Here is a 27,228-nt window from a genome sequence, read left to right on the forward strand (position 1 = left end):
CCTAGAAATACACAAGGCAGAACATTCTGATTTGACCTACTCGGGACAATTTTTAAAACAAAAATGCCATGAATTCATTAATCAACAAAACCCCACTTAGCACAGGGACAAAGTTCTTTGTCATCACTTCTTCCCTAAGGTCAGGGCACATTGACTCACACGTGTTCAAAATGTTCAGCAGAAAGAGAGAACTGGGTGCTTTGGGCCACCAAAGTTTGGTCTGTTATTGAGCACCAAATCTTAAGTAAAGATTTCCTGGTCTTCAGTTATAACTGTGGTATTTCAAATCAGATCCATCACAATTTTTGGTATTTCATGGTTACTAATAAAGGTTAAATTTTTATCTACTGCTGTTTAACCTTGAGTGTTTCAGAACCCTTTACAAGATAAGGTTTAATCAGAGATCACTCACCTGTCAGGGAAACACAGAGATTGCTGAAGGAGATGGTAAATTTCAAGTAATTAAAAATAACTCTGGCCTTTGCATGAAAAATGTCAGGAAAATATCCTGGATAGCATATGGAGAATTGATTGTACTTATTTTAAAATCCACTTGACATGGAAACACCCAGAGGTGTTTCATAGAAGTCTCATAAATGTCTCCATAAATAGGAGATTATTTTGTTTTTTCTCCTGCACAGAACCTTTAAAATTTCTCCAGTTAATTGTTGTGATTATTAGACACCTGATGACCCTTTCAGGCACTGGCACCATGGTGTCCTTTAATAATTAGTGCAGCTTTGAAGGTTCTTTGCATTTGAAGAATCTCTGGTATCATAAGTGGGTACAGGTTTGTTTAAGGCAGTTGTGGTGCTTTGAAATAAGGAACTGGCTTCCCCTTTCATCTCCATACATAGCTTTCATAAACCAACTCAAAGAAAAGGAAGTGGCATCCTTTCCATTTACTTCAACTGGATTTAGGACAAGCCTTCAAGTAGCTGCTGTGACCTGCCAGGAAGGTGAATTTGTGTTGTTTGGAACACAATATGTCTGTCCTCTGTGTATATCCTGTAACTATGTCTTAAAAATGCTGGAAACAAACACATTTTATTTGTAAGATCCTTTAGAATCTTGGAGGAGAGCAGCCATAAAAGTGTCAAGCAACGAGGCTGGTGAAAGGACTTGAGCACCGGTCCTATGGGGAAAGGCTGAGGGAACTGGGGGTGTTTAGTCTGGAGAAGAGGAGGCTCAGGGGAGACCTTATCACTGTCTAGAACTACCTGAAAGGATGTTGTAGCCAGGTGGGGATTGGTCTCTTCTCTCAGGCAACCAACAGTAGGACAAGAGGGCACAGTCTTGAGCTCTGCCAAGGGAGGTTTAGGTTGGGTATTAGGAAGAAGTTCTTTACAGAGAGAGTGCTCAGGCATTGGAATGGGCTGCCCAGGGAGGTGGTGGATTCACTGACCCTGGAGGTTTTTATGGTGAGACTGGACATGGCACTGAGTGCCATGATCTGGTAATCAAAGTGGGTTTGGATCAAGGGTTGGACTTGATCTCGGAGGTCTCTTCCAACCCAACTCATTTTATGATTCTATGGTATTGTTCTGTGGTTATTTTGGGGAGAAATGCAACAGGTTACTCAAAGTAGGAATTTTTTTTTAAATTAAAATTATTCTCCCTTTTCTGATAAATCCTCAGAAGTCTTGACAGAACAGGTATCTCTTGTGCCATGCAGTAAACAAGGGCATAGTCCAGCCCAGTTTCTGCTTTCCAGAGCTTTTAATTTCTAGTGATAGAGCAGGCAACAGTGATATCAAGAATAAAGGGGTAAAGGGCATATTGCCCAACAAACCCAGACCGATGGAGCCACTGCTGGAGCCTTGGCAGGACTGAAGGGCAGGGTCAGTCTGTGCTGAGGGCAGGTGGAAGGCACTGCAATGCTGCAGACAGTGCAGAGCCACATGCAGGGGCTTTGTGGAGCAAACTGGTGGAGGCTGCTGGGTTAGGCAGAGCTGTCCCCTCTCCATGAGTGACATAACCCACAACCTGTTCACAGCTGGGACACACACTGGGTCTTTCCTGAACAATTTCTCTGACTCTGAAGATGTCTACCTCTGCCTTTTCTCTGCTTTTCCAGATGTTGTCACCCCAAATGGCTTGAACATTAAGAAATTTTCAGCAATGCATGAGTTTCAGAATTTGCATTCCATGTACAAGGCTAGGATCCAAGAGTTCATTCGAGGTCATTTCTATGGGTATGCTTTTACTTTTCAAAAATTAGCAATGGTTGTCCAGCACTATTTAAAGCAAGAAGCAAAGCAGGAGGACTAATGAGCACTTCATGGAGGAGCTGAAATGTTGCCACCTTATTCAAATATCTGTCTGGGATTTCTCAGTCAGAAGCTAAAGGGATTTTAGACACCAGTTCTACCTCTGCTTAATAGACTGTGATATCAGAGAGCAGATCTTGATTTGTTCACTGTTTACCTGAGATGCAGTTTGCCAGATTAAGACAGTCAATTTAAAGAACAGCAGAAAAGCTTCACTTTCATTCTGTTCTTGGGATAATAAATTCCTCCAGAGTAGAAAGCTGTTGTGTGCTTTGCCTGATTATATCTTGAGAAATACTCTGTTCTTGTCTGTTTGCTTTCAGCCACCTCGACTTCAATCTTGAGAAGACCTTATTTTTCTTCATTGCTGGGAGATATGAGTTTTCCAACAAAGGGGCTGATATGTTTCTAGAAGCCTTATCAAGATTAAACTTTTTGCTGAGGGTAAGAAAATTCGAGCAGCTGTTGATAACAGAGAGCTTATGCTCACACTTACCACACTGTGAAAGTCCACTGCAAAAATTCCTGTAAACTCTGGTTTATAGGAAAGTATTTATGGGATATTCACAGTTTCCACAGAGCTCTTTCTCTGAGTATGTGATGATCTCAGACACCTTAACACTAGTTGATTACACAGTTCTAAAAGTTATTTTGTGGTCACCTCCCTTGTCTTTGGAGAGAAATAAAAAATGCTATTCAAGAGTTTGCCCTGAAGGTTTACATATTAGAAGGGAAATAAAAGTGATTGTTTAATGATGCATTTTAAAAATATCTTTTTAAGCAAATAACTTAATTCATTGGGATCTTCTTATGATCTTTGAAATCTGTGGGTGCTGTTATCACACTGGATGGGAATCTTCCATTAAAATTCCCAGCGGGGCAGTGGCCTGGGGAACTGGAACTCAGTTTTTCATGTTTCTGTTTCCTCAGCTACAAAATGAGTGCAATATTTCTGAATGACTTTGTGGAGTACCTTTCTCTTTAAAAATATTTTGCAATTAATTTAAATTAATTAAATTAAAATTTATTTAAAATTATTATTTCATTGAATTATTTTAAACCTTCAATAAGGCTGTTTTAAAATAATTTTTAATTTAAAAATTATTGCATTGAATTATTTTAAACATTCAGTAAGGCTGTTTAAAAATAATTTTTTAATTGATTTACTTTTAATTTAAAGAAGATAAGAGCTAGGCCTTTATATGATCAAAGAGCAGAGCTCTTACCACCTGCAGTGAGGTCACTGAGAATGTCTCCATATCTGTCCCAAAGACTGATATATTTAAAATAAAATCCAGAAAAAGGAGTACTAATCAGTTTTCAGTCACCCAGCAAGGGTCAATTGACTGTTGTGCCAGACTCTCTCTTTTCTACTCTTATCATTTAAATGATATGGAAAATCTGGATTAAAATTATGATACATTACTGTCAGCAGGGCTGAAAAAATACTGATTTTCAAAGCCCCGAGTACACTTGTTGTACCACCACCTTCTGCTAATACACCATTAGAGCCTGTGACTTTCTGCAAATGCTTCATCCATTCCCCTCCCAGAACTTCAGGATTTCTCCCACAACAAAAGTCAGTTTTTTGGCATTACAGGGCAACATCAGCTCCCTGTTAATGGCATTTCTCAGCTATGAAAGCTGATGTGGGAGGTTTTATGTGATAAGAGGGACAGAATTGCTTGAGCAGTGATTGCAGCAAGCTCTGATTGTGGCTAATGATTTATATCACAGAATCACTGAGGTACTGCTGCTTCTCCCATAAGCTGAGCCAGACTTCATTGCATTACTGCTCCAGTTTGGGTGTCAGCGTCTGATTAGTTGTTCAAAGGACAGCTCTGTAATTAGTTCTAGTGTTATTCTGTAATTATTGCTCTGTAATTGTTTCAAGGGGTAATTCCATTGGGAATAGCAGAATAGCTGCACTACTGAACCTGGAAATGATGGTGCTTCTGAGACAAATAGTAGTGATGTGCCTGAACATAAATATATATATATATGGGATGGAGGTTAGTTGAGTTTAGTTTAGTTCATTTTATTTTATTTTATTTTATTTTATTTTATTTTATTTTATTTTATTTTATTTTATTTTATTTTATTTTATTTTATTTTATTTTATTATTTTTATTTTATTATTTTATTTTATTTTATTGAGGCTTTCTCCTTTGCTCCTTCAAAACCTTACTAACATTTTGGATACAACCTATGAATGTTGGGACAGAGTGTTAATACACAATGAGATCATGGTGTATTTTATTTATTTTATTTTATTTTATTTTATTATTTTTATTTTATTATTTTATTTTATTTTATTGAGGCTTTCTCCTTTGCTCCTTCAAAACCTTACTAACATTTCGGATACAACTTATGAATGTTGGGACAGAGTGTTAATACACACTGAGATCAGGGTGTATTTTTATTATTTTATTTTATTTTATTTTATTTTATTTTATTTTATTTTATTTTATTTTATTTTATTTTATTTTATTTTATTGAGTCTTTCTCCTTTGCTCCTTCAAAACCTTACTAACATTTTGGAGACAACCTATGAATGTTGGGACAGAGTGTTAAGACACACTGAGATCATGGTGTATTTTTATTTTATATTTTATTTTATTTTATTTTATTTTATTATTTTTATTTTATTTCATTTTACTTCATTTCGATTTATTTTATTTTATTTCATTTCATTTCATTTCATTATTTTATTTTATTTTATTTTATTTTATTTTATTTTATTTTATTTTATTTTATTTGTCTCTGACATGACAAAAAGGGAACAATTACAAGAGCAGAGCCTTCATGAACAACCAAAGTGCATCGGATATTCCTATGACTAACTCTTAAAGTGGTACTTTATCGCGAGACTTTTAATATTTTTTAAATTTTATTCCTCTCCATCTTTTTTTTTTGTCATGTAGGTTCATAAGACTGATGTCACAGTTATTGTGTTCTTCATCATGCCAGCAAAGACCAACAATTTCAACGTGGAAACCCTGAAAGGGCAAGCAGTGAGGAAGCAGCTCTGGTAATTCCCATTTTCTCCCAGGGCCTGGTGCAGTGAGTTCAGGAGCCGTACAAAAGTTTCACTGAAAAATAATGCTCTGCTCAAGTTGAGGGGTGTGGATAACCAGAATGTATTTCAGGGATGGAAACTTCCCATGCCATTCTTTGTAACAGAAGTAGCACTTACTTTGCAGCAACAAAGTCAAATGTTCTGGAAAATCCAGTGTTCTGGATGTCTTCTGTTTCTGGTATTCCCTTTGGATGTGCCAAGGAGCTCACACAAAATAAGGACTGCCAGCTAATTTAGCATAGAAAGCTTCTCTGTGGGAAAAAGGAATTAATTGCACATCCTCTTCTATTTAATATGGAAATGGTACTGTCTGATCCAGCAGAATAACAGTTGATAAGAATTGTCTGTAATTTTGTGTGTAGTCTACAACAAGCAGTGAAACTTGGAGCAATTGTCACAGCCCTTCTCAGTTTAAAAGTTTTAATTTTACAGCTTCTCCTCCTAATAGGAAAAAACCCCAAAGCAAAGCAGGAGCAAACTTACTTTTCACCTCCTTTAACTGCTGTGTGATTCTCTGCAGGGAAAGGCACATATTGTGGGGTACTTCTCAGCTAAGTGATGTGGCCAATCTGAAGCTTCAAATTCATAAAGAAATCATTGATGGGTTATCAAGGATGAATTTTGTTTAAGAACAAAAATGGGAAATACCCTTGCACTCAACATATTTACAGATTAATTCTGTGAGCAGGGGATTGGAAATGTGGACCTTGTCAGGTGGCTACAGCAGTTAAATTCTGCTGCAGAAGTAAGGAAGCTGGTCTTAAAACTGAGGGACTAAACCCCACCAGACTTGACTTCTGCTTTTATGTCTGGGTCTCACTGTGTTTAAACTTCTTGTGATGCCAGTTGTGTGTTTATGAAATGATAGAAGTCTAACCAGTTCAGAGATCTGTAGATGAAAGGCACTGAGTAAGAGAGATACTGATTTTCTTGTTATCTCCTTCACTGCCTCCAGCAAATGATCTCTGGCTCAGTTTCTGGGTATCTGTAACCAAGCTGAAATCAAACACTAACAGATACTAAACCTCTACAAAAACAGTGACAGGAATAGTTTAACAGGGGTCACTGAAGAAATTTAGCTTTTACCATATCCGGAAAAGAAGGCAGATATGAGAAATCTCTCTGCTCTCTGGATTATCTCTGGAGTCATCACACAGCAAGTTCTTGGGTCTTACAGGAAACATTCTACCTGGTTACCACTCTGAAAACAGGTACCACAAATGTAGGGTTTGAAGGTTTTTTCATATGGTACCTCTAGTTCCTGGTTATTTCTCTGGTACTCAGCAATTCAGGCACAAAAGTAACAGTAAAGGTAAAACTGAAGATGTGAACTAATGCAAAAAACTTCCTGTTTCCAGCTGTTCTTCCCACTGAGCTCCAGGAAAAGCAAAAGACCCTCAGCATCATCATATGCAGCATTGTCATGGTGATAATTTGGAGCTCCAGGATAATATCAGTATTACATAATAATATTAGATGATTTTAAGGATGCCACAGAAATTAAATACAAGAATTGACATTCATAAGGGAGTAGGTGATGGCTGACCTGGGAAATAAAATTCCTCTGCTCCTGCAAAAGCTCTATCCAATGTGGGTTAAGTTTTGGATATTGTGAGTCTATGAAAATACAGTTATGGGGGGATGAACTCAGTGTGGTTTGACATTCAGCTGCTTTGCTACTCATCCATAATTAACTCATCCACTGGTGTGTCTGTGAGTTGGGAGAGAGCCATTAAAAACAGGTATGTGGGTTCTCAGCTTGGCAAAGTTCAGGATTTCACTTTAACTTTGTCGTAGCCCAAAGTATAATTAGAAATCAGAAAGACACAGAAAGTCCCAGGAAGTGGGTATTTTACTCAAATTTTAGAGTACTTTTGTTTTACCAACAGAACTTCCAGTTATATTTCCAAGTTATTTCAACTAGTGGCAGAATAGTATCAGTGACTCTGCATTTAGAACAGTGGTTCACTGGAGCTCTTTCTTAGCTAAAAAGAAAACATTTGTCTGGCACAGGATTTATTTTTAGCTTAAAACTTGGCCTGAGCTTTCCAGGAAGATTTTTTATTTTGCAGACTAATTATGACAAATAACCTCTCAGTCTAACAATTGTTTTCTAAAGTCCTTTGAGTTGGGGAATAGGGCAGAAAGTGAAGGAGGAAGCTTGGTTTAAAATTCTTTGCATCTTTCTATTAGTTAATTTGGAGACCTCTCAGGCTTGATTAATGTCCAGTGTTACTGATCATGTTTCAATAGGTAGGGTCACATATATGGAGGTTTTTTCATAGTTGACATGGAAACATGGTCTGCTGATCAGGGCACATTTTGATTTCCAGCAGCAGAAATCTCTTTTATTCTGTCTTTATCCTGATTCTCCTGTTTTATACATATATTTATTTACCTTCCTAGGGACACTGCACAATCTGTGAAAGAAAAGTTTGGAAAGAAACTCTACAATGCCCTGCTAAGGTGAGTGTATGGGTTGCTTTGCTCTGCTTTACATGTTCAGGTGGTTTCTGTGCTCTTTCTGTGCTACTTCTCTTTGTGTAAGAAATTTTGGCATCCTTAGGAAGGATATGGGACCACATACAAGATATTGTTGAATAAAGAAATCAGAGATTAAAAAAAAATAAAGAAATTAGCATCTCCTGGTGTAAAGAATCTTCAGAGACTTTTGGGATGTCTAAGTAATATCAAGACCTGCAGGTCAGCAGGTTTATGGGAGGGCAAAATACAGGGAATATGGAATGGGCACGAAAACAAAGGAAAATTCATGTTGGTATCAACAGACCTCAGATCAGACCTTGTTTGCCATTTCCTCATTTTCTTTACCCTGCTGATGAAAAGTCATTTGGTAAAACAGGCTTTGTGTTCCTTTTCCAGAGGAGAAATTCCAGACTTGAACAAGATTCTTGACCGAGATGATATAACCATTATGAAAAGAGCCATCTTTTCAACTCAGGTCAGAAAATGTATTATTTTACATAAACATCTGGTATAAATGATAAATGTGATGGCTTTCAAGGCTTGTGTGTGACATATAGTGATATTTGTGCATTGGGAAGAAGTTTTTAGCAAATATACTTCTCATTGGTAAGGTTTAAAGATCAGCTGTGACTGTTTTTAATGTGAGTATGACCTAAACTTTTGGGAAATCCATGGATATTCCTTCAATGACATGCAAAATACCAAACTTCCTAATTATTTTCTTCTGCACTAAGTGTAAACATTTCATTGTTCCTGAAGACTGGATCCTTCCATTTCTATTAAATATGTAAAATCAAACTCTTAAGGAGGTACAATATATTGACTAAAAAGCTTCCAAATTAAATGGCAGACTTTTATAGAAGTGAGTACAAGTATATTTATTTTGAGGTAAATGAAGCAAATCCTGTGACAGATTTTATGGTCTCATTTGAGGCCATAGTTACATGGAAGACAACATAATTTTTTTTTCTTACCTAAAAATGGGAACCTACTCACATCAATGACAAAAATCTCCCTCTGTCTTCCACTAACCTTAGAAAATGAGAACAGAACTGAAACAGAAAATGGTGACAGAACTATTTGCCATGAATTTTGTCTGGTTTAAGAGTTGCTTTTTTTTCCTTCAGAGGCACTGTCTGCCCCCAGTGACCACCCACAACATGATTGATGACAGCAACGACCCAATCCTCAACACCATCCGGCGCATTGGGCTCTTCAATAACAGGACAGACAGAGTGAAGGTACAGCCTGTGCTTTGCATTTTAGATAGCCCATGGAATTCCTTTCAACAGCCCCAGCCAGGATCATCAGGCAAATTCCTGATGGGCTGTGTTATACTCATAGAGCACGTGTTCCCTTTCCAGGAATAACAACTAGTGACTTCCCAGATATCCTCAGTGGCTGTTTAACCAAGTTAATTCCAAGTTCTGATGTTTGGGAATTGTTTTCTTTGCTGCCTCCTGTACTGAGGGAGGAGCCACTACTCCTGAAATCAAGGAAGTGCCACAGGTTGTTTGCACCCAGGTGTAAAACTCTGTCACAGTTTCATTTGCTTAAAACTGGAGGTGTAAAGTTTGAGCACTGAAATTTCTGGAGTGTTGGTTCACCTCTTAAGAACAGCAACCTGATATTCAGCATTTGCTGGAGAAAGTAACCAGGGCTTTGATCCTGAGCAAAAATAATTCCTGTTTTAGCTGAAACTAAATATATGTAAATAAATCCTCTCCTTACTTCCATGTTTACCTTGTCAAACCGCAGAATTGACCAGCTCCTGCTTTCCCACGTCTTTCAGAGGTTTTTTAGGTTTGGCAAGCTCTGCTGTCTCAGCATCTGTCTAGTCAAAGTAGGATCTAAAATTCCAAATTCTTCTTCTTCCAAGCCTTTTTAAAGTCAGATCCATAGTGACAATGACAGATCCATAGTGACTGACAGTGACATATCACCTGTTCTCTGTTTTGCTTTTTTAAAGCCATAATAGTAACTAAGTAAATATTTTCCTCAGCTTCCTAGTTGCTTCTTCTTGCCTTAACATATTCTCTAAGTGCATGTCCCCAATGAATTCTGGGATCATAACATGATAGTAATATACCAGATGTAACAAAACGGTGTGGAAAGCTGCACTGTGTATAAATGTTGTAAAAAATTCTCTAGAATTAGACAACTGGTTGAAGGCATTAGGAAGCAGACAGTACATAATACAGCAGACACCTCTTCCTGATCCTCAGCAAACTTGGTTGTCTTGGCATATGTCAAGTTTGTAGAAAACTGTTGTTCCCACTGGAAAATGACCCGCTGAATACTTAAAGAGCTGAATGTCATGGACAAAAATTCTGCAAACTTCAAATGGAAAATAATCTTGAGAGATATATGACATATCCATATAGACACAGCTGGCATGTGAAAAATACCCTCAGCAGTGCCAGTGGAATCAATGGGATCAAATTAGCTTCCAAAATGAGTCTACAGCCCATTTACTGGCTGAGCACCTTCATTTATTTACTCAAGTGAGTAACATGATTATATTATTAAGAAGGGATAAAAGCATATCCTTGGCCTGGAAGGATGGTTGAAGTTTATGCAGGGAGATAAGAATTTTAAACCATTCTTCACACTTTTTCCTCCCAAAGCGCTATTCCAGGACAGGACCGTACACAGGCAGGAATGTGGGAAGTGGATTAGACAACAGATGAATGCACAAAGGAGGTGTTGTCCAGATCCTTAGAAAAAGAACAGAGTGGATAAATTGCTTAAGCTTATTGATAATTCAAATGGTTTTCTTTCACCTCTAATGGAAGTTTTGAATATCCAGGTGATCCTGCACCCCGAGTTTCTCTCCTCAACAAGCCCTTTGCTGCCCTTGGACTACGAGGAGTTTGTTAGAGGTTGCCACCTCGGTGTGTTTCCATCTTACTATGAGCCATGGGGTTACACTCCAGGTAGGCAAATTGCAGCCTTGACAAGCATGGAAAGATGAACACCCAGTTTGTTGCTGCAGTGCAGCTTTGCAGCCAGTTTATTCTGAAAAAACCTCTTTAGGATCTGTTTTCTCTGCAGTGTAAAGATCTTCCTGCTGGAAAAATTTGGTGATGTATAAAATGGCATCTACTGACAACTACTCACATTTGGCCTTGCACTGCACCCTCTCCCATAGTAATATGTACTCTTTGGATTTCTGTGGCTTTAGAACAAGAAATAATTTTTGTCACCTAATTCTGAACTTGGTTCAAGGATTTTAAAAGAGCAGTTGCAAGAATGTACATATTGGAAGAAGCAGGGCGAGAAACCTGAGCTGAGACAGTTCAGTGGATTTAATTCAAGCTAACAGTGAAGTGTGACAGAACTATTTAACACCACAGCTAAGTTATTTACCACAAATACACACAGTGGTGGTGAATCTCATGGAATTAAGCTCTATAAATATAGGGAGGATATAGATTCAGACTTAAAATTTGGCCCACATTCACAAAAGGCACTGACCACCTGCTGAAATCAGTGCAAACTATAAACTTGAGTACCATGAAGGGCAAAATCTACACGTCCATGTTCTTCCTGTCCTCCAAAATGCCTCCTGTAGTTTTGATACCCATCTGAACTTGGAGTACCCCTCTTAAGAGCATTTGTTTTAAGCCAATGAATCAGAATAGAAATCCTACAAGGTTTGTCATTCTCCAGAGCTTGCTGTCTCTCTCCAAGTGAGAGCTATTCAATTCCAAGAGAACCCTCTTGCCTACCACCAGTTTCTCTTCCTGTCCTGATCTCAGCTAAGGTATAAATAAATGTGTGAGCCAGGGATGGTTTTGAAGTGACCTGGACAGAAAAGTTAGACTGGCACTTGACTGTTTGGGGGAAAACTGTGATTTACACTAATCAAAAGAGTTGTTTTTCTCTTCTTTATTAATGCAAAAACAAATTCTCTTTGTTGATACGTATTTAAATCTCCCAGAATAAAAAGTGATTTTTTTAAGGTGGATTTGTAACTATTTTATAGACACCAGTTTTGTTGTCATACCAATGACAATAAAAGATCATGTAGATGCTTTCTGTGTTTCAAAGACTATTTACTTGACCTTGTGTTGGCTTAGGTTAGGCTTAAGTTCATCTGCAAAAAATCTTTGAGTGAACAGTTATCCTTACCCATGGCTATGACAGAAATAACTACAAAAAATGCACGTTTTTCTGATTTTCATGAAATTGCCTCCACATCTACTGTGAATTCAGTCCTGAGTTAGTGGTGGGGCTTGTTGATTGGTTTTTTCTTGCTCTGGGGACCAGTTTACAAACAAAGAGTATGATAAAGCAAAGTTTAATATCCTCCTGCTCCCAAGAGAATCAGTTTTGTAAAGATTTGTGAACAAATAATGAGCACAGGTGTACATCAGGCTTCAATTTGAAAGTCAGACAGTTCAGACTATTTATTGGAATTCTCTATTTCAACACTGCACTCCCAGGAAGTTTTCAGTTTAGCTGCTGGGAAACTCAAAGACATATTGGCAAGTACAGTGTGGAATTTTGTGTTGAAAATTTCTTTCTTTTTTTTAACTTTTTCTCCAAATCCATGACAAAGCATTCTAGTTTTCACCTGACATTTTCAGAGCAACTCTAGTGTTATGGGACCTTCTTTCTGGCTGATTATTTTTCTTTTTTCTCTGTCAAGGTGTTGGAGTTCATTGCCCTGAAACCCTTTTTATCTGTTTCTTCCTGCAGCTGAATGTACTGTGATGGGCATTCCCAGTGTGACCACAAACCTCTCTGGATTTGGCTGTTTCATGCAGGAACATGTTTCTGACCCAGCAGCTTATGGTAAAAATTCTTAACACCTTCTGAATGCATCTCCTCTGATTTAGGAAACCAAAAAGCACAAAAACCATGTTGTTACTCCTCGATTTTGTGCTTTCCTAGTCCAATGGAGTTCATGTTGACAGCTTTCAATATCTTGTTATGTTGAATGAGCCTTTCCAGCTTTCCTATTATCCAAACCTTTTTCAGGTTATTTCTCTTTTGTCTCCCTTTAACCTTTTGTCTTCTTTGTGCTTCCAAACTCATTACTGTTCATAGTGTGGAGTCTCCTGGCACTTCTCTTTAATGCCTCTGGCTGCACCATAACACTCTGAGCCCTTGGAAAGAAGGACTAAAAGTTTGCTTCTCTTGGAATAGTCCAAGAAGGATGCAGTGGGATTTCAAGCCCAGTGAAACATACCCCTTCCAAACAGTAAATTATCATGCACACAAGCCCCCCCCCCCCCCCCAAACTGTGAGAATAAAAGCAACCTACTCAGTGCTTTGCTTATAAAGGTTTAGAGATGGTTCATGACTGGAATGTGGTGAGGAGGAAGGCAGAAAACAGCTGGTGTGTCAAGACAATTCTACCTCAGGAGTCAACCTGTGTCTCAGCAAATCCTTCATTTAGGGCTGAACCCAAAGTGATTTGTCCCTGTTTTCCAACTAAAGCCCAAAGGGCAGAGCAAGGCCCAGCCCTCTGTGTCCTTTTCTCTTTAGTTAGCCAGGGTAAATTCGAGAGGCTCCACCCTTAAAAGTGTCCAAGGCCAGGCTGGTTGGGGCTCTGAGCAACCTGGTCAAGTGGAAGGTGTCCCTGCCCATAGCAGGGGGTTGGAACTGGATGACCTTTAAGGTCTCTTCCAACTCAAACTGTTCTGTTATTCTGTGAATATTGAAAATGTGCCCAAACTGGGGCATCTTTCCAAGTCCCTTGGCTTGTCTGCACAATCAGGCAGTGACAGCTCTACACTGGTACCAACCCAGAGGCCAGGTGCAAAATACAGATACACCTGCCTGGGCAGGTCTTTGAGACTCACCAGAAAGGTCACAGGCACAGAGAAGAGGTTTGTTTCTCTTCTCTGCCAAAACAGATGTGAGCATTGCCATAATTTCCTGTACTGGCACCAGGCACTTTTGTGCATCTCTCACATCCATTATGATAGTGAGGTCTGGTACCATCATCCTCCCAACACCCTGGTGCCAAAAAAAAAGGATTAATCTCAACAAACTACGCAGAAGCAAAGCTTACCTCTGCCCTCTCTGCCAGATTTGTCTGTTGACTGATGTATGTGAGTTAAATGTCTCTATGGAAACACTTGTATTTCTGCAGAAAGCACAATCTCTCTCCTACAGGCTGATTCTGACCCTCCACACTTAAAAATCCTACAGCAAACTAGAAAAACAGTAGTTTAGTGGGTGTTTTTAGCAGTTTTAAAAATTATGGGAGGTAAAAATAATGTCCTTATCCAGAAATCGAACCCTCTTGTACATACTTAAACAGCAACAACAAAGCCTTTGGGGTTTTGAAGAGTTTACTGAATTTCAACCTGAAAGGTAAAGAAAATAAAAATAATTTAAAAAATAGATTTTCTCCTTCAGCTTAGATTCCATCAGGATAGTAACAAATGCGCCAGTGTGGCAGCTAGGACATGTAATGTTGGTGAGACTGTGTGGAAGGAGGCAGGTTGGCAGTGGGAGAGGCTCCAGCTGCACTCCTGGCTCACCTTCGTTGTGTTCCTCAGGGATCTACATCGTGGACAGGAGGTTCCGCTCCCCAGACGAGTCATGCAACCAACTGACTCAGTTCCTGTACAGCTTCTGCCAGCAGTCCCGGCGCCAGCGGATCATCCAGAGGAACCGCACCGAGCGCCTCTCCGACCTCCTCGACTGGAGATACCTCGGCAGGGTGGGTGTGGATCTGGCATTCCAGCCTTATGCTCTGGTCAAGGACTTCCTCAGGAGGGGCAGGCACTGAGCTCTGCTCTGTGGGGACCAGGGACAGCACCCAGGGAATGGTTGGAGCTGTGTCAGGGCAGGGACAGCACCCAGGGAATGGCTGGGGCTGTGCCAGGGCAGGGACAGCACCCAGGGAATGGCTGGGGCTGTGACAGGGCAGGGACAGCACCCAGGGAATGGCTGGGGCTGTGACAGGGCAGGGACAGCACCCAGGGAATGGCTGGAGCTGTGCCAGGGCAGGGTCAGGTTGGATCTCAGGGAAAGGCTCTTCCCCCAGAGGGTGGTGGGCACTGACCATCCCCCCCAGGGCAGTGGGCACAGCCCCAAGGCTGACAGAGCTCCAGGAGTGTTTGGATGATGCTTTCATGGTGTGACTGTTGGGGATGGAAGCAATTCCTGTACAGGGCTGAGGGTTGGACTCACTGATCCTTGTGGGTCACTTCCAACTCAGCATATCCTGTTCGGAAAAGCACTTCCCAAAAGTGCTAAAGGCAAAGCCTGCCCTGATATTCCAGTGTGGACCTTCCACACTCCAGTGGCAAGGACAGCCATGACTGGACTGAATGGGTCAGAGCAGTAGCTCAGTCACGCTGAGCCCCTTCTGGTGCTGAAGACAATGTGAAAACCTGGTGTCACTGGCAGCACCTACACTAGGTAGGAAGGAATTGTGCTCCAGAGTCATCTGGGCACTTTCAAAATCCTACCTGCTCTTCATAAAATGTTTCTGGACCCTGTGGCTCCTCAACACTCCTAAATTACTTTCATGCCTTAAAGGCAAAGTAGTGTTTTTATTTTGACTCAGAAAGCATTGCATGACCACCTCCTGAGAAGGCAGTAGCAAAGCAACATTCCCAAGTCCACAGGAATAAAGAAGTGGAGACACGTATGTCATTTTTATAACTCTTTTGGACCTTTCCCTGCTCTGACACCTGTGTGAGAGCCTAAGTATTTATGTGGTTCCACACAGCATGAGACCCTGAGACAACAAGCTGTTTCTTCTGTGCATGTGCTGCAAACTCAGAAATAATGTGGATCTATAAATATTTTTGCCAACTTTTCAAATACTAGGCATCAGTAAACTCACAGATATTACTTCTCTGTGAGTGTCACACATTCTTCCTGTGCAAGGGTGAGTCCAAAGTTTGTGTGCACATTAAAGATATAAATTTTCCTGGTTAAAATAGAGCCAGTTCTGTCTTTGAGGGATAAAGAATGCCCATCCCTCAATAAGAACTGCACTGACCAAGGCAAGTCCTGGTTTCCATCTGAAAACATCTTAGTCTTACAGGAACCTTATTCAGCTTCTGTGCCAAACTTCTTTGGCATAACTCTAACTCGCTGCTTCACAGCAATGTGTTCATTGCAGGCAGCAGTATCAGCTGCACCCTGCTTGGCTGAAAAGATGTTTAGACTTTGTTCAGCACCAGCTTTTAGAAGATGCTCATTTTACGCTCCTTTCCCCCTCTGCTTAAATCTACCCAAGACTTCTTGACTTACAAGGCTTCTCTTTCCTGTTGTAGTATTACATGCATGCCCGACACCTGGCCCTCAGCAGAACATTCCCAGATAAATTTGAGATGGAACCAAGTGCTCCACCAAAGGTAAAGCCTGTTTTTGGAGATTAGTTCATCTACTTTACAAAGAGAGAGAAAGAGCGTATGTGTGCTTGGCAGAAAGAGGGAGAAGAGAGTTAGCAAGTTGTGGTTTAACTGAAGGGAAGTAAGAACTCATAGGTAAAACCTTAACAAGTCATAGCCCCAGTCTCCAGTCAAGAGTGATAAAGGAACAATTCTTCAGATGATTTAGACTGACTGGAGGGGATTATCAGGAACTAGCCCTTGAAGTTCTTCTTAAAAGAGTGGCTGCTTCTAATGTTGTCTGATAAATGGATATTTTCTGCACAAACCAAATAGAAAAGGAGCTGGGAAAGGATGTTCTAGGGAAAGTGAGGTCAAGCATTGCCTTCATCTAAACATGGTGTGTTGTCTGGAACTGCAAAGGATCAAATTAGAGGCACAGCTTCAAGAAGTTCTTGCCTAGTACCCATTAACACCAATTGGAGAAGGGAGGCTGCTCAGAGCCACTCTAAGAACAATGTTATTTGAAACCAAACCTCCACAGAGCAACTCAATTTTGTAAAGAAGGAGAAAGGAGGGTCAGACCTAAACTTGCTTGGTTCTGGTTTTGCAGATACTGATACTATAACTAGAAAACTGTTCTGACTGAATGTCAATAAGTATATTCTGACTGCAGGCACAGAAGGATTTTGAGTTGTGCTGATGGTTTTGAGGCTCAATTGTTATATCTTGCAAAAAGCAGTGCTGGAAGGGCAGGATATTGTTTGTGGCACAGGGCTGTGCCATACAAGGCTGTGCTCACTGACAGAGGAGGACTGAGGGGATCTGGGTTCAAGGGAGCTTAATTTTAGAATTCAGAGCAGGTCTGGCTCACATCCTACCACTGGTTTCCTTTGCAGATAGCCCTACATTTCTGTATCCATATACAATATATATTCTGTATATATACAGAACCCTGTGTTAACACATCCAACCTGTTTCTCTCCCTGCCAGACGGAAGGTTTCAGGTACCCCAGGCCCTCCTCAGTGCCACCATCACCTTCTGTCTCTCAGCATTCCAGCCCCCACCAGAGCGAGGCCGAAGACGAAGATGAGGATGAACGATATGATGAGGATGAGGAAGCTGAAAGGGATAGACAAAACATCAAGTCTCCCTTTTCCCTTGGAGCATTGCCACAAGGAAAAAAGAAGCAGCATGGGGAATACAGGAACTGAGTTGGATGCTCTCACCCTGGCAGGGGGTCTCCATCATTCAAGTTTCTCCTGTAGGCTTGGCAAGCTTTGTGTTAAGGACAGTGTGATATAATTAGGAGAATCTTAAATGTTACTTGAGCTACACTGTTGGAAAGCCTGATATTATCTCACCTTGAAAGTAGTTTAAATGACAATTTTTCTGTGCCCCTTTGAGGTAGGAGAGATTTCTCAAGCTTAATAAACCTAGATAATGCAACAATCCCCTGAGGAACTTATTCAAACTGCAGATCATGCCTTTGTCTATGTAATTGTATTAATCATAGTCTACACAGGTAGCTCCATTCTGGGTATCCCAAATGAATTCCTGCTTCCTCCCCTCCTAAATTAACATGAACTTTAAACCAGAGCTCAAAACATTAGAGGAAGAAAAAAGTGTTACACTGGAGAAATATTGGAAGAGTTAAAAAAAGATACGCTGAAAAGAAAATGGTCTTTCTTTTTCCTTAAGCTGTTTATTGTAAGCTGACATAATTTAAAACATTTTTTTACAGCACACAGAACTGTCTTGATGCAGTGGTCAAACAAACTTCCTGTGGAACAGTGTAAAGTCTTTTGCAGTGGGCATTTGAATTTTAGAGAAATCATCTTTCTGCAGTCATTTATACCCACAATAAACAGCAGACCGTTTATTTTCTGATTCCTCTGGTATGTCTCTTTTATTGTTTTTAGCTTGTCTTAGGGTTTAAGTTTGTTAACAAACTGGTTTGGGAGGAATTGAATGGGATTTGGATAAAGTGAATGACAAAATTTCCTCAAGTAACACCTTCCCCTGCAGACAAACCTACAGGCCAGAAGGTGATGTGGTGACATTCAAAGATGAGTAACTCTTGCATTATTGCCCCATTAGTCCATGATTTATTTCACTTCTAGAGGAGATCTGATCTGAAAAATAGTGCTAAAAGAGACCAGAGATGGATTTTGAGAAGCACTTGAATCTTGGGGCAGAATTTATCCCCACAAGAAGAACTAGGCATTTCATTTGCCTTACAGAAAGCTTTTCAGTTCCTAGACATGAAGAGAGTGCCTGAAAATGCCCTTCAGAAGCAGATCTTGACCTGAAGATGTTAGGAAGGAGATTCTTCTTTTGTTTCACAAGGAGCCATGAGAAATTTCTCTTCCTGTTCAAGAAAAGACATTTCTAGGGATTGATTCAGCCTGTTCCTCAGCAGGTAGGATGATGGAACCTTTGGGGGTACCTTCACTGTCAGTTCTAGATGTCCAGCTTTGATTAAACACCTGCCTTTCAAACAGTTAACCACCATGACCTGCTTCTTGCTTTAGGCCATACAAAATAGAAGTGATGATGTGTTTACTTGTATTTTCAACTACCTAAAATCAGTTTTAAAATTGGACTTTCATTCTTAAGCTGGTTTGGATACCAGAAAGAATAGCTGTTCTCAGAAGTCAGGTTTAGACTTTTATGGTAAAAAACTTCCTTGGATTTAAAGGAATCACTATTTTTTAGCCATTCAAAGAGTAATTAAAACAATGAGCAGTTTTTCGTATGAAAGTGGTGAAAACACAGATACTGCAAGTATTTTCCTTCCTACAGGTATTAAGTTGAAAACCACTGGATTTTGTGAATTTTTTTTTCCACAGAGTTCTTTTAATCAAGGTTCCCTTGCAGAGTCAAAGAATGTAATGGCTGAGAGTCCTGACAACTTAAAGGGTGTATTGATTGAAAGTTGATGTTCTCTTAAAAAATAAATCTAGAAATCTGCCATTCTTGCCTGTGTTTCAAAGCCCTGCTGTGCAGTGTGTGTTCCCACACTCACATGCTTTGAGCACCCACTTGCTGTTAGAAAGGGCAGCACAAAAGCTTTGGAGATGTGACTGATGGGAGTGCTTTGCCCATTCCTCTGAGGAATGACCCAAGTGACTCCAGGCTCAAGCTTTGTGCTTGTGTTAGTTCTGCCTTGAATGCCAGGATTAACCATTAGTGCCAAGGCACTTTATCTGCAGCAAAAAACTCCTCTGCCTCTTGAATTTATAGCATTAGAATGACTTCTCATTCAGTCATGGTGACAGATTGCCTGAATTAAATGCCACACATCCCAAACTGTTGCTGATATCTGACAAGGCAGCTCCCTGTTACATAAGAGATCCCCTTCCAGAGGGGGTTTCACAAACAGCTCACTGAGGCACAATGATTATTCATCGTGCTTCTTGATATTTGGAAAGAATTGTTGAAGCTGCAGAGCTTGGCTCAGGAGCACACACCAAAATCAGGCAGTGGGGAGTGTGGGGAGCACGGAGTTTGTGGCACTGGGACACTTGGAGGAATATGAATTTCGAGGTATTAATAAAGCAAAGGATGTGTAAACCTTCACTTTTCACCTTTCTAGTGCAAGGTGTCCCTGCTCATGGCAGGGGGTTGGAACTGGGTAATCTTTAAGGTCCTTTTCAACCCAGGCCATTCTATAATTCTGTTTTATGATTCTGTAATACTTTTTTTCTTAGCACTGTGTGATGAGACTGTAAAATATGCTGAAAAATAACTCAGATGCACCTGAGATAGTGCAAATAGGCTTGAAACAAAGGGCAGTTAAATTAATGAAAGGATTCTGGTGGATACCATTGGTCTTCAGGTGAATGTATTTGCCATACATCATATACTGCCATTGAAAGATGTATTAGTGCTTAAAACTGAACAAACTTGGACATTTTGATTTCTCCAGTGATGTTTTCCCCTTGAAATCATACAAATATAAACAATTATTAAAAGTACCTCTAAGGCCATGACAGAAATTAATTCCTTCAGCTGCATTTCTTTGTGTTGAGGAGAAGCAGCATTCTAGCTGCTTAGTTAACAAAGTTAATTAGCATGAGAAACACCGGAGGAAAGCAGCATTAAAAGATGAAGGGCATGACTAGGGTTAAAGGTTAAGAGAATAAAACATAGTTGCTTGGACACAGAAATCATGTGGCTATGATTTTATTACATGAGAACCACAGTAAGACCACAAACCTACATAAATAATGTTAGACACATCCTTATCAGCATGGGATGATAATTAGCAGATATGTACAATTCCAGTTCTGCAACTCAAAAAGAAAAAAGAAAAAAGCACAATAACTCTTCAGTCATTAATGGGGCCCTGGTAATGTAAGACCTGTGTGGTGGGATTTGCTCAGTAGAATTATTCAGAGTGCACATTCCTGCATGTGTGGAACTGGGGCAGGAGGTGCTGCTGCTGTTCCCTGTGGTGGCTGATATAATTTTTTTAATATCTCACTGAATTTATTGACCATCAGCAGCTTTCAGGACCAGCAGTGAAGTGGTGAAGGAATCTGTCCTTAGGAGAGTTAAAAAAGCTTCAATGTACAGCTGGGTGAAGGTGGCAAAAGGTTTCCCAAAGACAATTGACAACCTGGTTTTAATGAAGCAGTTGTCCGTAAAGTTTTAATAATTTTTCAGGTATTTTGGTGTATTTTAAATTTTGACTGTGACACAGAAAATGGTCTAAAGAAAGCAGGAACTTCACAAATTCTGTTCTTTTCTGAACTAGTACCTTTTAATCCCTTTGCCTTCAGACTTTTGCAGTACATCACCCTTTGTGAACTGAAGTGAGAATGGATGAAATATTCTGCTTACACAGGATGCTTTGAGGGTCAAGGCAATACAAATGCTACAGAAATTTGAAATATTTCACCAGTTTGATATTGAAATATTTCACCAGTTTGATAGACTGTCTGTCAAGTACCCAGGGAGGTCACTGATTTCTTCTTCAACTGTAAGACAAGACACAATGGGGAAAAATCAGTTGTAGATAAAGGTAAGTTCAATCAGTCAGAGCTTTCTGAAGACAGAGGTGCCTCAAGCACAGACCTACTCTAATGTGATTTTTTTAGCTAATAATATCTTCTCTCATTTTATATGTAGGAGTTTTTCTGTTTGCTGAAGAGCAAAGATACAAACCGTGTCAGTACAAGGCAAGAATTTTTCATGCAGAAGGATATAATATCTTTGTTCTTTATTTGCACGTTGCCCTCAGTCAAGTGGATTCTAAAATCACCTGAAAATTATCTTCTGAAAGTGCATGGCTTGCCCAGGTTTGAATATCTTATTATTTTCTGCTGCAATAATGGCAATGTTCTTCTACATAGTATTATTTTTCAAACAAGCTGCCGATTCTGCTCACTCAGATATGTCATCTTTTTTCTCAGGGGGATTGTTGTTGTTCCACCATTTCCTCTGGACCAACAACAGCAGGCAGGAAAATGCCACTAAAATTTATGCAAATCCACCTTTTCAGAGGATTTTCTCTTTTTGCTAGAACACCAATGAATGACACTTTCACTGATTTATCTCTAGAACTGCTCATATATTTGGTCAAAGCCCAATGCTAATTTTTAATTTGGCCTCTTTCTCTCTGCAAAATGCCACTGGATTTTTTTTTGGTTAGGGGAGTTGAGCCAGGATAGGGGAGACAGAGCTGAGCATGGAGCCCCAGCACTGCATGAGGAGATTTTAGGAAGTGCCAAAGACAGGAGTGGTCTCAGCACATCTGTACAGACACCAGGTAAAGTCTGGGAGATGTTTCTCACCCCCTCATTGCATTGCAGGAAGGATGAGCACTTCAGGTAGCTGAGGAGAGGGGATGTGGCAGTGAGGGCAATTATTGATTGCATCCTGATGGTCATTGATGATATCAAATCTATGTGAAAGGTACAGAAATACCTTATATTTTACTAGGGGTTTACTTCACATTCCTAATTCAAGTAAAGTCCTATTTTTTTTCCTGTCAGCAATTAATAATCTGAATAAGGAACCCACACCCAAGTGGCTTTTGGCCACTTTCTGTTCTTCCCTGTCCTGAACCAAAGATGGGAAGAGCAGAATTTAGACAAACTCCTGGGCTTGTTTGTGCTACTGGAACCTCCCCAGCACCAGAGCACAGACTCTGCACAGTCTCTGGGGTTTATCCTGCTCTCTGTCATCCCAAAAAAATACCTGAAGAGGTGAAAGGTGTAAGGACAGAGGACATGGGTGACATAGACTTAGGGACTCAGTCTGGTGAGTATCCATCAGACAGGATTTAGGAGCCTGGAACACATGAAATCTGGGATTTCTTAGGGTATTCAGAGCTGGGATCACAGGAAATCTGGGATTTCTCAGGGTATTTCAGAGCTCTGCCCCTAAATGTTGCTTGTTGCAGCTGAGCTTGCAGGAGCCAGATGTGAATCCCACAGTTCCTCTGCTGAGGTTTTTATGGATTCTTTAAAGCCTTTACACCAGGACTTGAGATCCAACTGAGGGAGGAAAATTTTAAAAGCAAACAATATTCTGCAGAAAAAGGAGCCTCTGGTAAAGATTTGGCTTGGGAAATTCAATTCAAAATAGCCATTCCCTTGCATCTAAACTGGTAAAAAATCTGAAAAGCAAATTAAAAGCAGAATATAATGGGTTTACCTGTTGTCATTTATGTGACTCATGTTCTAGTCTGTGTAAGTGTAACAGTGCAGTGTGTAGAACACTATCTCAATTCAAACTAGATCAATTTATTAAACTGTTAGTAAATGAAATGCTGAAAAACTCTTTTTAAAAAAATCCAGAGTAAGACAAAACATGCATTTACCTTCTTTTGCTTTCTGTAAGGAGCTAAGGAGCAGTGCAGCAGCTTCAGAAAGAGAGAGACGATTTGTGTTTTGGCTTCGTGTTTCTAGAATTATAAAATCACAGATGAATGGTTTGTTAGGGTCTGGGGGCATTTCTTCACTTTGTTCTTTGGTTTATTATTAATTATACAACTAGAGACACAAAGAGAAGAAAACACTGTTATCTCTTTCCCTCTATAACATTCTCTGCTGAGTCTGAGAGATAACACAGAAGAGATTTGCAATCTTTTCAGAAGGGAGGTTATTTCAAAGTCCCTTAGAAGGTATAAAGAACATTTTATTTATGTTCCTTATTTCACCACAACATTCTGTTTCCTCCAAAAACATTGTCCAGCATGGTTAATGTTGTCTAATTTGCAGTTTATCAGTTCAACACAATTAATGACTTGACTTGAGTTTTCCCAGTGGAAAAAGAAAATGAAAAGTACTGATAGAGAGTCCCACTTCACAGTCAGATCAGTCTGGAAATTATGTAAATAAAGTCACACAGGTGCACAAGGGAGGAAACAGTCTTTGTCATGTGCCTTTTGGGTTGAAGGAACATTCTTTGTCATGTGATTTTAGAGCAAGGGAACAGTCTTTGTCATGTGATTTTTGGAGAGAAGGGACTGTCTTTGTTCTGTGCTTTTTGGGGAGAAGGAACAGTCTTTGTCATGTGCTTTTTGGGGAGAAGGGACAGTCTTTGTCCTGTCCTTTTTGGGGAGAAGGGACAGTCTTTGTCCTGTGATTTTTGGGAAGAAGGGACAGTCTTTGTCCTGTGCTTTTTGGGGAGAAGGGACAGTCTTTGTCATGTGATTTTTGGGAAGAAGGGACAGTCTTTGTCCTGTGCTTTTTGGGGAGAAGGGACAGTCTTTGTCATGTGATTTTTGGGAAGAAGGGACAGTCTTTGTCCTGTGCTTTTTGGGGAGAAGGGACAGTCTTTGTCATGTGATTTTTGGGAAGAAGGGACAGTCTTTGTCCTGTGCTTTTTGGGGAGAAGGGACAGTCTTTGTCATGTGATTTTTGGGAAGAAGGGACAGTTTTTGTCCTGTGCTTTTTGGGGAGAAGGAACAGCCTTTGTCATGTGATTTTTGGGGTGAAGAAACAGTCTTTGTCACGTGATTTTAGAGCAAAAGAACTAACAAAAGGGAGTTTAATTGGATATGACTCCAGGGAAATAAATTCCCTCTGATTTTCAGTTTCCCTCCATGCCCTGGGGAAGGCTTGGTGTGTCCCCTGCCCCTGTGCTCTGCACTCACCAAGCTGCATCCTGTCCTGCAGGTCCTTTCTCGGGCTCTCCTCGGGGATGAACCGACGTCCCTCTGCAAAAGCAGTTGGGAGAAGGGTGGGAAAACCTCCCCAGGGAGATGGAATTCCTGCTCTGAAATCCCGGAAGGGCTCATTTCAAAATACACAATTACACCATTGCTTCCACAAACATCAAGTGGGAGGTGTAAGTCCATCTCAGGGTCTTTCCAAACCAGGATTAGCCTGTCCTGGACGAGAACACTCAGAGACACCATTTATCCCATAGAATTGATGTTTTATTCTTTCATTCTTGCTGTAGAAACTGTACAGAGGGAGGAATTTACTGTCTTTTCCTCACTCTTTCCTGCTGTATGGTCAAGAGCCTTGAGTCTCTTTGCTGGACTATAAAATACTGACTTTTAATGTGATATTTCTATTTAAAAAAAAAAAACAAGAAAAAACCAAAAATACCCCACCCCAAACTAACAAAATAAAATCACATTTTTTTCCTATACAAAACTCAGCATAGAAGTAACACAGTGCATTGTTAAGTTAGAAGAATTAAAAAAAAACCAACAAAACAAAAAAGGGAAAAATTATTTGCTTTTATGAATAGAAATAATTTTATTAATGTCACTAGAACTTCTCTCAGTTATGTTTATGTCCAGAGCCTGTATTTATTTTGTGTTGCTGTTATTTGTATTGTCTCCCTTTTGCATTTCTTTCAGGATATGACCTTCACTTTATTTCTAATTTAAAGGAAGTTATTTTTTTCATCTCTTAATACCTACCCCACCTAACAGCTTTTAATTTTGAAACAACAATTCAGAGTAAAATGTATTCAAAATATTAGCATTTCCATTAGATTCTGTGAGTTTGAATCAAAGGAAAAAATCCTTTTTTGGCTCTGAATTTTCTCTTTAATTCTACTTTAACTCTGGACTAACAGCAGAGACTCAAAATGCCACACATTTACACAACCTTCACACCACAGTATTGATCTAAGTTCTCCTTAGAAGAGGTTGCTTGTGGTCTTAACACCAACTTTGATGCTTGAAGAAGGAATGTGTGTTCTCCTAGAAGCTGTTTTAATAATTCCTGAGTGGGAATAAAGGAATAATAACTATAATCCAGTATGGTTTAAACCGTAGGATAATCCAGTGGGATTATTTCAGGTAAGTAAACTGCTTTTCCGACAGGTTTTACAAAGAAGTTCCAAACTTTGTACATTTTCAGCAGTTTCTTTTGCTTTTCTTCTTCTAACATTTGCTTTCTTCAAATTGATTTCTTTAAAATTATAATAATAATAATATTGCCAATGCTACTGTTTCAGAGACAAGAAGAACTAACTAATTAGCACATCCCTGCAGTCCTCAGAACTTCTACATCCTCAGGATTTCCTGCTTTTTTGGAGCCAAGACCTCGGGACAGAAAGAACTTGGGACTTACGTGCACCCTTCAAATAGAGCATGGCCTGGGGAGTCCAGTTTCTTCTTTGGAAATGGGCCTTTATGCAAAAAAAAAAAAAAAGGAAAAAAAAAAAAAGAGACATGTCAACATTGCTTGCCATTGCTAATTAGTGCAAATACTTAATGGCACCAACCTCTGAGCTTCCTGGGAGTGGCAGGTCCAGCCTGAGCAAGCAGCTCACCTGAGGGGCACTCCAGGAGGACACGACCAAGGACGCTGCCAGGAGCAGTGCCAGTCCAGAGACTGTCAGTGTGTGCAGCCCCTGGGCACAACAAAGGCACAGCAAAGCACTTTCAGAGCTGTAGATCATCTTCACTTCACATCTAAATGTCAGGAGGTGTCCCCTTGTTCCTGTCTTGCTGCCAAGCCCTCCTCTGGCTCAGTGGGTATTGCAAGGCACAAGGATGAGTGTTAAACATCCTTTATTCTCTTTGGTCAAATTCACTGCAAAGTGAGAATGGCCAGCAAGGCAAGAGGAGAAGAGGAGGCTCAGAGGTGACCTCCTCACTGTCTAGAACTGCCTGAAGGGAAGTTCTGGCCAGGTGGGGGTTGGTCTCTTCTCCCAGGCACTCAGCAATAGGACAAGGGGGCATGGGCTCAAGCTCTGCCAGGGGACATTGAAGTTGGAGATCAGAAAAAACTTCTTTGCAGAGAGAGTGCTCAGGCATTGGAATGGGCTGCCCAGAGAGGGGATGGATTCCCCATCCCTGGAGGTTTCTAAAGTGAGATTGGCTGTGGCACTGAGTGCCATGATCTGGTAAAGGGACTGGAGTTGGCCCAAGGGTTGGACTTGATGATCTCGGAGGTTTTGTCCAACCCAATCCATTCTATGATTCTATGATTCTAAGCACCTCTTGTGCTCCTATTTGCAAAGACATCAGAACCTCCAGAAATGAGAATAATGTACAAACTGAGGGGAAAGATGATAAAAAGTCTACTTGAATTTCACAAAACCAAAGAAGCAAATGTAGAGGACTTGCCATTCCAAGCAAACAAGCCAATGACCCAGGAGACCAAACCACTGCTTCTTCATGGAAAAATAAAAGAAGTTTTTAAACTTAACATCCTATTAACATCAACCATGATGTTACATGCCACAAGGCAGGGGGTTTTTTGATTCTTGTAGTTTGTTCACTGATGCAGCACATGCAAATGGAAGCACTGAGTGTGAATCCTCTGAATGAGTTATATCTCCACTTGTGCTCACTGATTATGTTTTTATTCATGGACTAAGAACAGTGATGGGCAACAGAAAGCATCTAACACCCTGTTTTCATTCACGGTGGTTTATTGCATCCTGGTTTTGAAAGCATGTTGTGCTATTGATGAGAGTTTTTTAATGCAGTTGTTTCATGGACACTAAACAGATCTATGTGTATATTTCTCTCAGATTATTTTTAAGGTAAAATTATTAAACCCCTCTGCAGTTCCTAAATATTACACTCACATAAAAAAAAGGCATTAATTGCAAACTAAGTATCTCCTACACACCAAAAAAAGTCTCACTTACCTTCAT

General features: G+C 40.0%; 2 protein-coding genes across 2 annotated transcripts in view; one reads left to right on the plus strand and one right to left on the minus strand.

The window, feature by feature from the left end:
- GYS2 (glycogen synthase 2) overlaps positions 1-18,033 on the plus strand; it is a 37,995-nt gene extending 19,962 nt beyond the window's left edge. Inside the window, exons 6-16 of the mRNA XM_071549826.1 lie at positions 2,078-2,195; positions 2,594-2,714; positions 5,195-5,301; positions 7,756-7,815; positions 8,230-8,308; positions 8,961-9,074; positions 10,643-10,769; positions 12,538-12,633; positions 14,352-14,515; positions 16,086-16,166; positions 17,136-18,033. Coding sequence (XP_071405927.1) covers positions 2,078-2,195; positions 2,594-2,714; positions 5,195-5,301; positions 7,756-7,815; positions 8,230-8,308; positions 8,961-9,074; positions 10,643-10,769; positions 12,538-12,633; positions 14,352-14,515; positions 16,086-16,166; positions 17,136-17,357 — 1,289 coding nt within the window. The 3' untranslated portion in view covers positions 17,358-18,033. The remainder of the gene's footprint in view (positions 1-2,077; positions 2,196-2,593; positions 2,715-5,194; positions 5,302-7,755; positions 7,816-8,229; positions 8,309-8,960; positions 9,075-10,642; positions 10,770-12,537; positions 12,634-14,351; positions 14,516-16,085; positions 16,167-17,135) is intronic.
- Positions 18,034-21,069: 3,036 nt separating this feature from the next.
- On the minus strand, positions 21,070-27,228 carry SPX (spexin hormone). Its single transcript, XM_071550067.1, has 6 exons — positions 27,223-27,228; positions 25,894-25,974; positions 25,692-25,749; positions 24,254-24,316; positions 22,976-23,059; positions 21,070-21,128 (listed from the first exon to the last, which is right to left on the minus strand). The coding sequence occupies exons 1-6, from the start codon at positions 27,226-27,228 to the stop codon at positions 21,070-21,072; spliced, it is 351 nt and encodes a 116-aa protein (XP_071406168.1).

Source organism: Pithys albifrons, chromosome 3, assembly GCF_047495875.1.
Source record: "Pithys albifrons albifrons isolate INPA30051 chromosome 3, PitAlb_v1, whole genome shotgun sequence".
NCBI lineage: Eukaryota > Metazoa > Chordata > Aves > Passeriformes > Thamnophilidae > Pithys > Pithys albifrons.

What these genes read in the sequence shown, in the direction of transcription:
- SPX (XM_071550067.1), bottom strand. An exon ending in CCTCCTGGAGTGCCCCTCAG is followed by an intron (nt 25,750 to 25,893) that starts GTGAGCTGCTTG and finishes TTTTGCATAAAG; the next exon opens with GCCCATTTCCAAAGAAGAAA. An exon ending in GCAGGACAGGATGCAGCTTG is followed by an intron (nt 23,060 to 24,253) that starts GTGAGTGCAGAG and finishes TTATAATTCTAG; the next exon opens with AAACACGAAGCCAAAACACA.